The following is a 14,228-nucleotide window of genomic DNA, read 5'->3' as shown; positions in this document are numbered from 1 at the left end:
GCTAATTACGGTACCGCAATTTACGGTAAAAAGCAGGCATTAAAGTACCAACCCGCAAAGGGACCGCGTAGTAAGGCGGTAAACCCTTACCGCACTACGTGTAATGAGGCCCATTGTCTCGCTTCTTGACTTACTTGCCTATCTTTTTTGATTTCATTTGCTGTTTTCACGTAAATTGTACAGGTAATTTGTTTTATGTACAGCGCTTTGGCGTACATCGCTCTATACATCCAATTTCAATTCAATTAAATTTCACTAGTGTTAGGACTGATTTATTCTCACAAGTACTAAGAAACTAGTGCCCTGATTCAAGCTCACTAGCACTATTGTTAGAGTTCATATTCACATCTGCTAGTGTCCAGATTAAATTAACAGGCACTAGTATTAGGATTCACTTTCATAAACAATTGTTTCTTGATTCAGACTTTCACAGGTAAGATCCAAACAGCAGGGGGGCATTGGTGCATGCGCAGCAAAATTACTGCTTCTTGAGAGGGCTCCCAAATGGAATCGAAACATCCTACGTGTCTATCTTGATATCCTTAACATATTGTCCCTGAAGTGGCACTACACAACCTGTAAGGGCGGGGAGGCGATAACTACCGGATCTTTGGTGGTCCAGGGCCACAGATTTCGACACAGCACGGCGGCCAGGTATTGGAGCCTGGTCGCGAGGCAGAGAGGAACGTCTGGCCTATAGAGCGATTGAGTAACACTGCGCTAACCCGCGCACGGTGTGGACTGCAGTGAACGATTCTGCTGCTGGCAGTCCGGGGCCCACTGTGGTGGCGGCAGGGCTCCACCGAGGACAGCACACTGGGGTAGGCCCTAGTGGAGAAGAGAGTGGTTTCGGCAGGAGATCTGAAATATAGACACAGGGTGCTGCGCCCTGGCAGGCAGCCCTGGGGTGGCGGCATGCAATGCCTGAGATGGGCTAACCACCGATCGGCATAGTGGTCAGAATGATTAGAGTTGGAAGAATCATCAAGAACCTGACAATGTAAGGCACGTCCAGAGTTGGGAATCACAGATGACTGTTTGGCTGTAAGGACATAGGGTGTGGAACACATCCATATCCTATACCATATACCCCCTCTCGCTGCAGCATTGGTAAGCCCACTGGGCAGTGGTCATAATGCACAGGTATTTCTACACAGCAGCCCTGCACTCCTTCCAACACCTGCAGGCATAGGAGCCACAGTTCCTGTGACGAATCCTCCTGTGACATGAGCGAACACCAACCCCTCTAGAAGCAAAGCCCAGGATCCACAGTGTGTTCTACTCCCTGATATATGCACGTTTCCTATAACACTGCTTGTGCGCATGCAATATCTCCTGGGCAACCCCAAGAAACAGGTAAAGATGGGAAACTATGCCAGATGTGCCCCCAGGATAGTGGGAAAGCTGCACCCCTAGACATCCAGGCACTGAACCAAATGCTGGCGGCTTTCAAGGACAGCATGGAGACACTGGGGCAAACATAGACACTCCAACCTGCAAAGTAGAGCCTTGGCCATACAACTTGAAGAGCCATGTGGACAGATGGGAAAGGCAGAAAAACCTATCAGTTGCAATGAAGATCAGACAAGAAGACTGCAGGCAGGGTTCGCCCAGCTCCACCAAGCACTCACGAAAGTAGATGCAAAAAATGATGATTTGGCAGGCAGCTCATGCCGCAACAATATATGGATACTTGGTATGCCGGAATCCACAGCCATAGACAGGATGGAGCCCAATGTTGAATGCATGATATTGGAGATCCTGGATAACCCTGATGTCTCCAAGATGTTTATGGTGAAGCACGCTCATTGTTCACTGCGTCGCAACCCTCCACCCAGGGCATTGGAGCATCCAGTTATCACTTGCATATTCAACTACCGGGATAGAGGCATGCTTCTTAAAGTGGCCAGATAAAAATGTGAATTGAAATATGGATCATCTACAATCCGCATCTTTTCCGACCTCAGACCACAAGTAAAGGAATCTAGGAAACCCTTCCAAGAAGTGAAAGATCTACTCCGCAAGAGCAGGAATCGATAGTTGAAAGTAATGTATAATGGCAAATCCTGCTTCTTTATGGACCCAAAAGCCGCAATGAGATACGCCAGGAAGCTGGTGGACATCAGGAAGACCCCTCGCCCTACTTCACCAGGGAAGGAAGAAACTTGTCAGAGAAGATGCTAGGCTAATGTCTGGGCCACGGTCACCCAGCTACCAAAGTACATTGACACACCCCAGGGAAAAGGAAAATATTGAAGCTTAATGGATAGTGTTAGACATAATATGAGCAGATGATTCTGCACTAAATCACCGTGAGAAGCAGTGGAAGCATAGCAGTAACTGCTGATTCACTGTTTTGAGTTATAATGTGGGAAGGGGTCAGCCAGTAACTTACAGTTTCTAGCGTGGGGGGAGGAACCATTGTTGTGGCTTTACATTGTAATTATTTGGTTTCAGTCCCAGGATAAAAGGGGGGATGGTTTAATGAAGATCCAGGCAAAAGGGCACAAAAGTAGCATGCGGAAACCTGGGCCTGATGCGTAAACCGGAGATGCCCAAACTATGATAGCTGACCTCACGCATACAGGCAGAATGCACCCTAAAATAAATGTACTGACATGGAATATCAGGGGCACAAAGAAGTCCAAGAAGGTCCAACAGATAGTACAGTACGTGCATAGACACCAGATAAATGTACTGATGATCCAAGAGGCCCACTTGGGTAACAGATAGTACAGTACGTGCATAGACACCAGATCCATGTACTGATGATCCAAGAGGCCCACTTGGGTAACAGATAGCACAGTACGCGCATAGACACCAGATCCATGTACTGATGATCCAAGAAGCCCACTTGGGTAACAGATAGTACAGTACGTGCATAGACACCAGATAAATGTACTGATGATCCAAGAGGCCCACTTGGGTAACAGATAGTACAGTACGTGCATAGACACCAGATAAATGTACTGATGATCCAAGAGGCCCACTTGGGTAACAGATAGCACAGTACGCGCATAGACACCAGATACATGTACTGATGATCCAAGAGGCCCACTTGGGTAACAGATAGCACAGTACGCGCATAGACACCAGATACATGTACTGATGATCCAAGAGGCCCACTTGGGTAACAGATAGCACAGTACGCGCATAGACACCAGATACATGCACTGATGATCCAAGAGGCCCACTTGGGTAACAGATAGCACAGTACGCGCATAGACACCAGATACATGTACTGATGATCCAAGAGGCCCACTTGGGTAACAGATAGCACAGTACGCGCATAGACACCAGATAAATGTACTGATGATCCAAGAGGTCCACTTGGGTAACAGATAGCACAGTACGCGCATAGACACCAGATCCATGTACTGATGATCCAAGAGGCCCACTTGGGTAACAGATAGCACAGTACGCGCATAGACACCAGATCCATGTACTGATGATCCAAGAAGCCCACTTGGGTAACAGATAGTACAGTACACGCAGAGACACCAGATAAATGTACTGATGATCCAAGAGGCCCACTTGGGTAACAGATAGCACAGTACGCGCATAGACACCAGATACATGTACTGATGATCCAAGAGGCCCACTTGGGTAAGGAAGAACAGGAAACAGACGCCCACGGTTGGGGGATACTCTGCTACAGTTCATCATTCTCCAGTGGAGTGGTCACATACATACACACATCTTTACAATACAAGTTGCACAACAACATATCAGGTGAACCGGGCAGATTCCTACTCTTAGCGGGAGAAACAGACGGGAGCAGGGTTGCCCTGGCAAATTTATATGCACCGAACCTAGACTCACCTGAGTTTTTTCCAGGAATGTGCAAGCCAATTGTACAGATTTACGGGATATGAGATCATTTGGGCAGGCTATTTTAATCTTGCCCTATCATTGGAGTTAGTTAGGGCGAACTCCACACAACTAACCCTTCCTAAATCAGCTGTGATATGGGCGGAGTTGTTACATTACCATAACCTTGCAGATGTATGGCGACACAACAAACCCTCTCTGAGGGAATACACTTACCATTCACATATACATAAAGCATCTTCACGGATGGACTACCTAAACGTAATCCCGGATGTACTTAGAAATACATACGAATGTAGAACACTCATCAGAACATTATCAGATTACTCCTCAATAATACCCTGCTTTAAATGGGCCAGTCCACACCCCAAACACTCAGGAGATTTAAAAGCAAGATGACTCAAGACACAGCATTTCGGGAGGATATAGAGCAGGAAATCAAACAGTTCATTCGAACAAAATGCACAGTCAGTAGAGGATTTTAATATTTTATAGGAAACTTTCAAGGTATATATGCGGGGAGTATGCATACCAAAGGAATCTAGGGTATTGAAATCACTAATGAAGTCGCTTGTACAGCTTGCAAGTGGAAATAAAAACAATGGAACTGGTCCTAGACTGAGGTAAAGACTTAGTGACTCTCCTACGGATGTGAGAAGCTGGGAAAATTTAGCAGACTTGGAAAACCGGGAATCCAAAATTCTCGAGGCGCTGAAACCAGGCAGGACCCTAGCCGTGGCGATACGCAAAGAGAGAGCACAGACATAATAGAAGTGGAAAATGCAGAGGGACATCTGCTGAAGGTCAATGTAGAAATTAATAAAGTATTTGGTGAATATTGTCAGAGGATGTACACAGCACAATCTAAAGCAACTCCTGAGGAGCTGGGGCGATTTCAAGAACAAGTGGGCCTGGGATGGATGAACGGTGCACCTGATAGGCTTCTCAAAAACCAATAAGCAGAGAAGAAATAAAAATAGTCATTAACAAACTGCCAAACAATAATGGTTGTGATGGATTGACAGGAGAATTTTATAAAGATATTCAGAGGAAATAGCGCCCCACCTTGGGCAGATGTTCAAGTACTCACTACCACGTGTGAAGCTGTTATCACAGTGCTGCAGAAACCTGATAAGATCCCATCGAGATGCTCCTCATATAGGCCGCTGTCGTTAATAAATACAGAAAATAAAATGCTCTTTAAACTAGTGTGGATAGGCTTCAACCATTGATGCCGGCACTGATTCTTAATGACTAAGCGGGATTCATACCACGCTGCCCCATACAAAATAATCGGAGGTGACTATTTGCGCTTTTACATAGCCATAGACCCACAAGTCCCGGCGCTGGTGGCTTCCCTCGATGCAGAGAAGGCATATGACTCTGGCGAATTGGATTTCTCTTTGAGGTGCTAAGAAGATCTGGGCTGGGGATTCAATTCATGGGATGGATATGATTACTGTTCAGCTCCCCAAAAGCCACAGTCCTGACTAATAAAATATAATCCTGGAAGATAACCCCTATGTGGGCCGCCAGACAAGGATGCCCACTATTGCCCATGCTATTCGCACTGGCGATGGAGCCATTAGCCTGCCATATCAGAGAGTACCATAGCCATTGGGGGTTAAAACTGTCCACCTCGATTATAATAGCCTCTGCACTGTTTGGGACTGCTTGGTCTTCACCCTTTCGCCCGCCGGCTACCCGCCGCCTTCTCCACGTTCCCTTCATCGCTTCGTACTGTATCTGCAGTTGCCAATGGCTGCCACTGGGTCTCATCTTCCACCCCTATGAGACTCTGACATCTTGAAGCAATCACCCTTCTGTTTCCATAACAGTGTTAGCAACTGTACACTCGGTGGCCCTAACAGCTTGAACATTCAACCTTTGTGAATCATACAGTCTATCAGGAACTTGCTTTACATCTTCATTTCTAATTCAAATTGTCACGTTTGCTATGTTTCCTTCGTCCTATCCTAATCTGCTCATTTCCTTTGTAGTTTTGTAGACGCTGCATTTGTAACCCGGCAGCTGCGTTGTGTACCATGTGCTTGTTCGATCTAGGGCACAGCGTTGTATTTTGCCCACATTGTTACTAGTATGTTTTCAATTTGCGTTGTAGCTGCCTTGCGGCCTGTGAACCCCCTGGATTCCTCCCCCTCCCCCCCGCCTCCCGCCCTCCGCCCCCCCATCCCACGTTGTGTGACTGGTCCGGATCACTTTGCATTGAACGGAGGGTCTTCCCTTGGTGACGCTCACGCTGCATTCATAATTCCACAGCTGCAGTGAGTGTACCTTACCCCTTACCAAACGTACTGGTTTTTCCTATGCTACCTATCTCTAGCTATTTGTTCAATACCTTTTGACATCCGCTGCCTATGCCAGCGTTACCTTATTTTGTCTGCTAATGTTTTGCCTCAGGTCTCTGGCTCTTTACCCACCTTCCCTGTTTTCTTGAACTACCCTTTCTCACATGCCTTTCATTTCCCGTCTCCTCCGTCCCTCCTCACACTGTTTCCCCTTCTTTCCCTCCCCCCTCTTCTTATCTTCACTTTCATTTTGTTTTTGCACACATCTGCCACAATAGGAGCATTTGATGAATAGGTGTAGCGGATATGGAGGAGCTTCATCACTCGGGACCAGATTTTCCTGCCCAGGGTCACGAGTAGTGGTAGGGTGTTCATGCAGCTAGAAGGGAGACATAGGATTTCTTTAAGGTGGCCGGTGACCCCTTGCTCACTGTGCTCAGAGAGGCACAGATACACCTCGCTAATGAGGCCTGACTAGGCCGAAATGCGCGTCTGGGGTTGTTGTTGGTACTCTTGTTCAAAGGAGGATTGCCTAGCATTTCGGTGCTGTACTGCTCAAGTGGGTGGGACAAAAACTGATATGCAAATGGATATTCCTCCTTTGTGAAAGGTACAGTGAGCTAAAATGTGGCTGCAGACTCTCGAGTGGGTACCTTCCCATAGAACAGGTCATTAGGCCATGTTCATTCTCGCAGAAAGGCGTCCGCACCTCTTTTTTCTGGTTTTGTTTTATACCGTCCTCCTTATTCCTCCCCCCTGTCTTGATGCAACATGAAACACAATTTGCTCTATAGAGCCTATTACAAATAACCAATAAAGAAAATAACATAAATTAAAAAAAACATGGATGACATGTTGCTGTATATAAAACTCCCACAACTGAACCGTAATCCATTAATGGAAGATGCCCGGACATATGGGGGACTATCACGGCTGACTATTAATTGGGAAAAATTAGAACTGCTAGCCCTAACGCCGTGCACCAGGTGGAAAGACGTCCATACAAACCTTAGATGGAAAGATGACAATATTAGGTATTTGGGGATTGTTATATACATGAGAAAGACCCTCGACAAATTAGAGGCCAAAGTGGCGAGGTGGGTAGAATTGCCCCTGTCTCAAGAAACAAGGATATCGCTAGCAAAACTGGTTAATTGCCCCAAGGTTGTTATACATTTTCTGATTATACCCCCAATGGTCTTTTGGCAAAGGACAAAGAGGATGTTGGGTAATTTAGCATGGATGGGTAAATAGCCCTGAATATAGTATGACCTTCTTACGGGACCATTTGAGACGGGAGGTCTCGACTACCACGGCCCATATGCGTATTACTTAGCTGCACAGGCACAATATGCCACATGGTGGGTGGCCGAAAAACACGAATATCTGCTCGTGAGGATAGGAAAAGCAGTGTTGCACACGGCAGATGTAAAATCCATAATGTGGGGAAGGAGGGCAATAAACAGACAAGAGTTACACACAGTACATACGACCGACAACGCTTGGGACAAGATGGTCAAACTCGTTGGTTATACTTTCCTGATCCTCTCTATTGCTAATGTAGAAGGAGTTGTATTGACACAAGGGAAAATATTTCAATTGCACTTTGAGCGCCTGGAAGTCCACACGCTGCAAGATATATATATATATAGAGGGGGACTAATCTGCTAGAAAAACTGAAGGAGAAGGCAGCAGTGAATTAATGACTAGCCTTTTGTATATGAGACCTTAAAACACGCTACAGCAACATATGGAGAACACACCTCCCAAACCTAAAATGTCCCCCATAGCCCAACATCATGAACCCAACCAGATACACCAAGATGGGAACCAATGTGTACAGAATAATTAAAGCACAGAAGGTGAATACACAAGAAAGGGCACAAAGTAGATAGGGGAAAGTCTTCAGGGAACCCCTTACAGATAAGCAATGGAAGCAGGCATGCCTGCAAACCAGGAGCATAGCTCTGAAAAGTCGCTTCAGACTCACTAACTATAAATACTTATATCAGATATATCACACTCCAAGTAAATTGAGTACATATTACTCAGACATCTCCCCGACCTGTGCTGGATGACAGAAGAGGGATGCAAATGTTCTGCCCTTAGCAGGGGAATGCCCGCCAGTGGAAAGGTTCTGGCACCAAGTTATTGGTGCTACGAATGAAATTGCAGCAGGAAATGTCCCAATATCACCACGATTATGGATGCTTAGTATATATAAACATATATATATATATTTTTTTTATTATTTTCCAAATTTTCAAACAACACAGCACACTCGAGAGTGAAAGTTATAAGTGTACAAACATATGCATCAACATATATTTACTGCTGCCATCCCATACCCTCGCCCCGTAACCCGAGCTTACTCCATTGCACTTCTAGTCTTACTCCTCTATGGGTGCCCTTCCTTCCATGCTCCCGGAGGTATCGTGTTCGCTTGGACTGGCTCGGGTAGACTCGGTTAATGAGGCCACTAGCTGTCTCCAGGCCATCAACGCTCCCACTTCATCATCCTGCCCCCTGCAGGCTGCTTCATACCATACTGTTGTTTCCACTTCTGCCCATTTCAGGAGGTCGTGCCACCACACTTCTATCCTGGGTCTCTGACCCGCTTTCCACCCCATGGCTATTCCACATTTGGCCCAAAATATAAGCCAAGTCCTTAAGTTTGCAGACATGCTTCATTTTACGTGGTCTGGTAAATCCTCCCAACATGCACGCCCACACCGATTCTACGTCTAACTTGATCCCTTTCTCAGAGAGGCGGTGAGTGGCCTCCCCACAAAATCTCTGAATCTCAGGACATGCCCAAAACATATGCATCATCCCCACATTTACTTCCCCACATTTGGGGCACATTTGTGTTTCTGTGCTCTTGAATCGGGCTACCTTTTGAGGGGTCATGTACCCCCTTTGAGTTACATATAGGTGGATCTGTTGTAATCTTGCATTTCTGGACACCTTCTTGTGGTACCACTGTGCTCTTTCCCAGTGCCCATCCTGCATGGGTTCTCCCGCATCCTCTTCCCACTCCCCTCTCAACTGGGTCACTTCCTTCCCCACCCTGGACATTACCAATTCTTAATGGATGCTTAGTATATTTAACGAGGAAAGCACATCCACATGTATGTTCCTGTGCATGGCTTCCATAAATGGCAGAACTCGGGTGGCGAGAGCATGGAACAGGGGGTCTACACCCACACTGGAGTCTTGTCTACCTACATAGTCATACCGTGAAGCGAATGAGATTCAATATAATAACATGCTACTGGTGCAAAGTAGACCTAAGGATATCTGGGCCCCACAGAGAGACTACCTCTGCCAGAAAGCGGACCCAGGGGAGGACAATGGGTCGGAAGCAGAGGCAGACATTGACTACTGAGACACGGGCTGAGAAAAGATACACATGGTGGCAAATGTACAACATAGGTCTGTGTAATACGTATATAGGAGGGAGGAATGACAATGCACTGGGATAAATGTTCAACAGATGGGTGAAGAGGAGGGTGGAAATTGGGACTTATTGGTTTGTACTGTTCATGAAAATGTTACAAATAATGTTTTTTTTTTAAAGATCCAAACAGCTGGTGCCATCAATCATGTATCATCCTCTCAAACACTGGTCCCAGGGAATATACTCACAAGAATATGAGTCATGATTAAATGCTCACACTCGCTAATGCCAAGGTTCATGCTTCCATGTGAAATGTCAGGAATCACGCTCACAAGCCCTGTTGTCAGGATTAATGTTAACAATTTCTAGTGTCAGGAGGTGTTACTATCATAAACACTACTGTCAGGGTTCTCAGCCATACTTCCCAGCCTAAGGAGTCACAGTTGCAAGTACTACTGTGAGGAAGACTTAATCTTGCAAGCAATAATGTCATGGCTCATACTCAAAGTCACTAGAATTAGGATTTACACTCAAAGGTTCTAGGATCCAAAGACTTCACACTCACAAGCACGAGTGTCAGAATGAATGCTCAGAAGTACTGATGGAAGGATGATTTATGCTCATATGCACTATTGTCAGGATTCAGGCTAACAATCATTCGTGTTAGGAGCAATTCTCACAAGTAGTATGGTGAATTCTCGTTAGTATAGTGGCCACTATCTGTGTGCTGGGTAGACTGAGTTCAGTCCCACTACAGAAAAACAAAGTACCATTGCCAGGAGGATTTCGGTTCACAAGCAATAGTGTTGTCAACCACACTCAAAGGCACTGGTTTCAGCATTCACATTTACAAATACTAGTGTTGGGAGCATTCAAGCGCATAAGGACTTGTGTCAAGAAGCACACTGGGGTAGACACTAGATGCAGGCCTGCTTCTCCTGCCTATGAGAAAATAAAGGGTCCCATGCTGTGTTCTCCCTGTAGGAGAGATAGATTCCTCACCTGGATAGTCCCGGATAAAGCTCTGGTAGAGTTCTCCTAACTCCTCTGCAGAGATGTATCGGCTGGGATCGTCGGGTGACTTGAAATCCAGGTCGTACTTCCCATCTTTGTAGAACTCAGAGGCAGCAACGTCCATCCCAAGTACGATTTTATCTGTGTAACCAGCCTTCTCGATGGCTTCCTTTAAAAGCTCCAGGGCTAAATAGAGAAGAGAAGTGGATGAAATAAAAGTTCAGGGGACTACTGCTTCTGAGCTGTGACCAATCATATCTACAGGCCATAGTCATAACCAGGTGTGTCTAAAGGTCTACAGCATGAACGGGTGCGCCTACAGGTCCTTCTTTATATTCCGGCCAAGTGTATCTACTAGACCTCCAGCATGTCCAAGTGTGTATATCAGGAGTCCACCATGTCTGTGTGTGTCTTCTAGAACTCCAGCATGGCCAAGCATGCCAACCAGACATGCAGCATGGCTGAGTATCAATCAATGTATGTATTTCAGAATTCTCCATTAACATACATATTAACATCATCCTAAATGTATACATAAAATCTCAAAATGTGTTATTTACATTAAAAAGATCTGCCTATGTAAGAAATTCAACAGAATTATATATAAAACATTTTTATCGCAACTCATTATGTAACTTATTGCAGTACTACAAGTCCTAATTCCATTATTTTTAAACATGGCACTAAGCATCTTCTTCGTAATTCTATGAAGCGTGGACAAATTAACAAAAAGTGTATCATGTCTTCTTCGCAGCCCATACGACATTTGCACCTGGAGTCCTCATACTTTTACAATTTCATATGTTTGTGAGTGTGTCTATCAGCCCTTCATCATATTTGTGTGTGTCTACTTGACTTTCAGCAAGGCCACGTGTGTATATAAGACCCCAAGCATAGCCATGTGGGTCTAAAAGATCATCTGCATAGACAATTATGTATAGCAGACTACCAGCATGATCAGGTGTGTATATAGGATCTCCGTATTAAGACACACATTTTAAGGACCGGCAGCATTGCCATTTCTGTCCATAGGACAATTTGAATGGTTCATTTTGCCAATCTTTCTTAGCTAACCGGACCATGAGAGTCTTCTCTACTTCAGCCTGTGCCGACCCTATCAAAATAACCTGACAAGTTGGATAGACTGGGTGTCACACTAATTATGCAGATGACACTCAGATCCTCATACCCCTTTCGGGCAACTTCGAGGCGGACTCAGACCTGGTGAACAAAATATACACCCTCATTCAGGCATGGATGGCATTCCATGGCCTCTGCCTGAATGACGAAAAAACAGAGCTACTAATCCTAGGCTCTGAAGCTAACATCCGAAAACTCAGCCCAAACTACACATCCTTCAACATTGATAACAACCCTATCAAGGTGATGTCTGTAGTTAAAACTTTAGGATTCTACTTGGACTCCTCTCTCACTCTCAAAAAGCAAGTCAACTCCCTTGCCTCATCTACAACGTACACTTGCAAACTCATCAGTGCCTCCAGACCATACCTCTCGAGAGCGAGTTGTACCACCCTAGCCAATGCTCTTATTATGTCAAAATTAGACTACTGTAATGCCCTGTACTCAGGAGCTAACAAATATATTACAGACAAAATTCAAAGACTACAGAACAACGCCTTGAGGGCAGCATTAAACATCCCCTACAGAGAGCATATCACCAAATTTAGGAAAGAGGTTAACTAGCTGAAAATAACGGACAGAATTCTCCTCAAAACAACATCCCTCACCTCCAAATGCCTGAATAACCTAGCACCTCCATACCTCATGGATAAAATTACTAGGAGAACAGCTACCCGCCCCACGAGATCTGCCAACCTATTTATGCTGGAGATTCCTAGGTTCAAACGCTCGACAGCAGGAGGAACCAGTTTCCCTGTTAAAGCTGCACAATGTTGGAACAAATTACCAGTTGACCTCAGACTAGAACAACCCTACCCTAAATTCAGACACAAGATACTCAATTGGCTACACACTAATGACACCTAACTGACGATTTACATTTCTACCCTCCAGCCCCTACACGACCCTTTGTTTTCACCAAACTATTCGGTAGCTTGGTTAAGTGTGCATGCAGTGTATACGTAGGTGTGCAGACACCGATACTTCGTGATAATGCTTCTTGACTTACCATGACCATTGCTTTGCACTTAATGTATCTTGTACCTTGCATCTTGGTCCTATCACAATCACTGCTCTATGTATTGCTACCTTTGTACTGTAACTAAGTTTCAAGACTTCTTGTTTCTGTTGCGCCCGTCTACCTGAGGGCTTGGTGCGCATTACCAAACAAATAAATAAACAAAAAAACAAACAAATAGGTTCTCTGGTATGGCCATGGTGTCAATAGAACCTACTGAAAAGCAAGGCGTGTCTTAACTGCAGGACCTGGACCATGGCTAAGCGTGTTTACTGGACCTCAAGCATTGCAAGGAGCCTACAGTATCTAAACTATTCTATGGGACCGAAGGCAGGCATGAGGACCTAGAGTTAAAGGGGAACGACACAACTATGGTGGGGTACAGCAATATTGAAATAAGCAAAGCTGCATCGCAAATGGGTGCAACACATAACAATGTGCTGCAATGAATGGCCCTGAAGGAAGTGGCTTTATGAAATGAGTCCACTGAAACCGGTAGGCCAATTGTGTCATCGAAAAAGGAAATTGACTGAAGGACTGGTGCAAGGTCTCGATTTCTACCCTTTCCATATTTTGAAAGGAGGGTAACATACCCCAATAACACTATGAAGGAAGTCGGAATATATGAAGACCCCGACATAGAACTGGGGGCAGAAAAACAAGAAGATTTTGGTCTTTGAAGGACTGTGTTTTTCCATAAAAATACATAAAAAGGACTTTTGAATTTTTTCTTTTTATATCTTTTACGTCTGCTAAACAAAGAAAAAGAATAACATTGACAACAATTCATTTTCTAGCAGTAGACACATGATCTGGGCTTTATTTTGACATGTGCCTTTTAAAGTTTAAAGTTAAAATAATTGTGTAGAAGTAAGTGATTATCTAGATAGGGCAAGCTTCTTATACTATCCCCTCACCCTAGATAAGCGGACCACCAGCGGGATCTAGGGGTAGTAACATACAAGGATTTAGCTTGGTCTGTTGGAGGGCAAGATAGACAGGAACCACATACCTACTAACGATTGAAAAACAAAGCAATGAGAAATAATGTACCTGAGTATTGGTGTGTGATAATGTGTACAGGGAAATCCTCAGGTGAGAAACCCTAAACAATCCAATACGTGGATTTGTGAACCTAAGGCATGCACACATACACACACAGAATATGAACCAAGTTAAAGTGCATCTACAGGACCCCCAGTATGATCATGTATGTTAACAGGCTGTGCACTAAATACATGTGTTTCTAAACAGCAAAGCAAATCTGCAGGAATTAAGACTGCAGTGTATCCACAGGACACCAACTATGACAAAGTGTGTACAATGTGCGCCAACTATGCTCACATATGTCATGGGGATGGCCATAAAAGCCACATGTGTCTACAGAACACACGGCGGAGCTACTTGTGTTTACAGGAACTCAATAGTAGCCAAGTGAGTCTACAAGAACTCACCATAGCCATGTCCATGGGTAACCAGCTCAGCGGTTTGTGTTTAGAACTTTCTTTCAGTGTTT

General features: G+C 44.9%; 1 protein-coding gene across 1 annotated transcript in view; it reads right to left on the bottom strand.

The window, feature by feature from the left end:
• ENO2 (enolase 2) overlaps positions 1 to 14,228 on the bottom strand; it is a 120,986-nt gene that overhangs the window by 42,931 nt on the left and 63,827 nt on the right. Inside the window, exon 8 of the mRNA XM_069650646.1 lies at positions 10,543 to 10,740. Within this exon, the coding sequence (XP_069506747.1) occupies positions 10,543 to 10,740 (198 nt within the window). The remainder of the gene's footprint in view (positions 1 to 10,542; positions 10,741 to 14,228) is intronic.

The sequence above is a fragment of the Ambystoma mexicanum genome, chromosome 3p (genome assembly GCF_040938575.1).
Source record: "Ambystoma mexicanum isolate Mex_15411 chromosome 3p, UKY_AmexF1_1, whole genome shotgun sequence".
Taxonomy (NCBI): Eukaryota; Metazoa; Chordata; class Amphibia; order Caudata; family Ambystomatidae; genus Ambystoma; species Ambystoma mexicanum.
The sequence above is the reverse complement of the archived record's forward strand: the minus strand, read 5'-3'. Positions and strand labels throughout refer to the sequence as shown.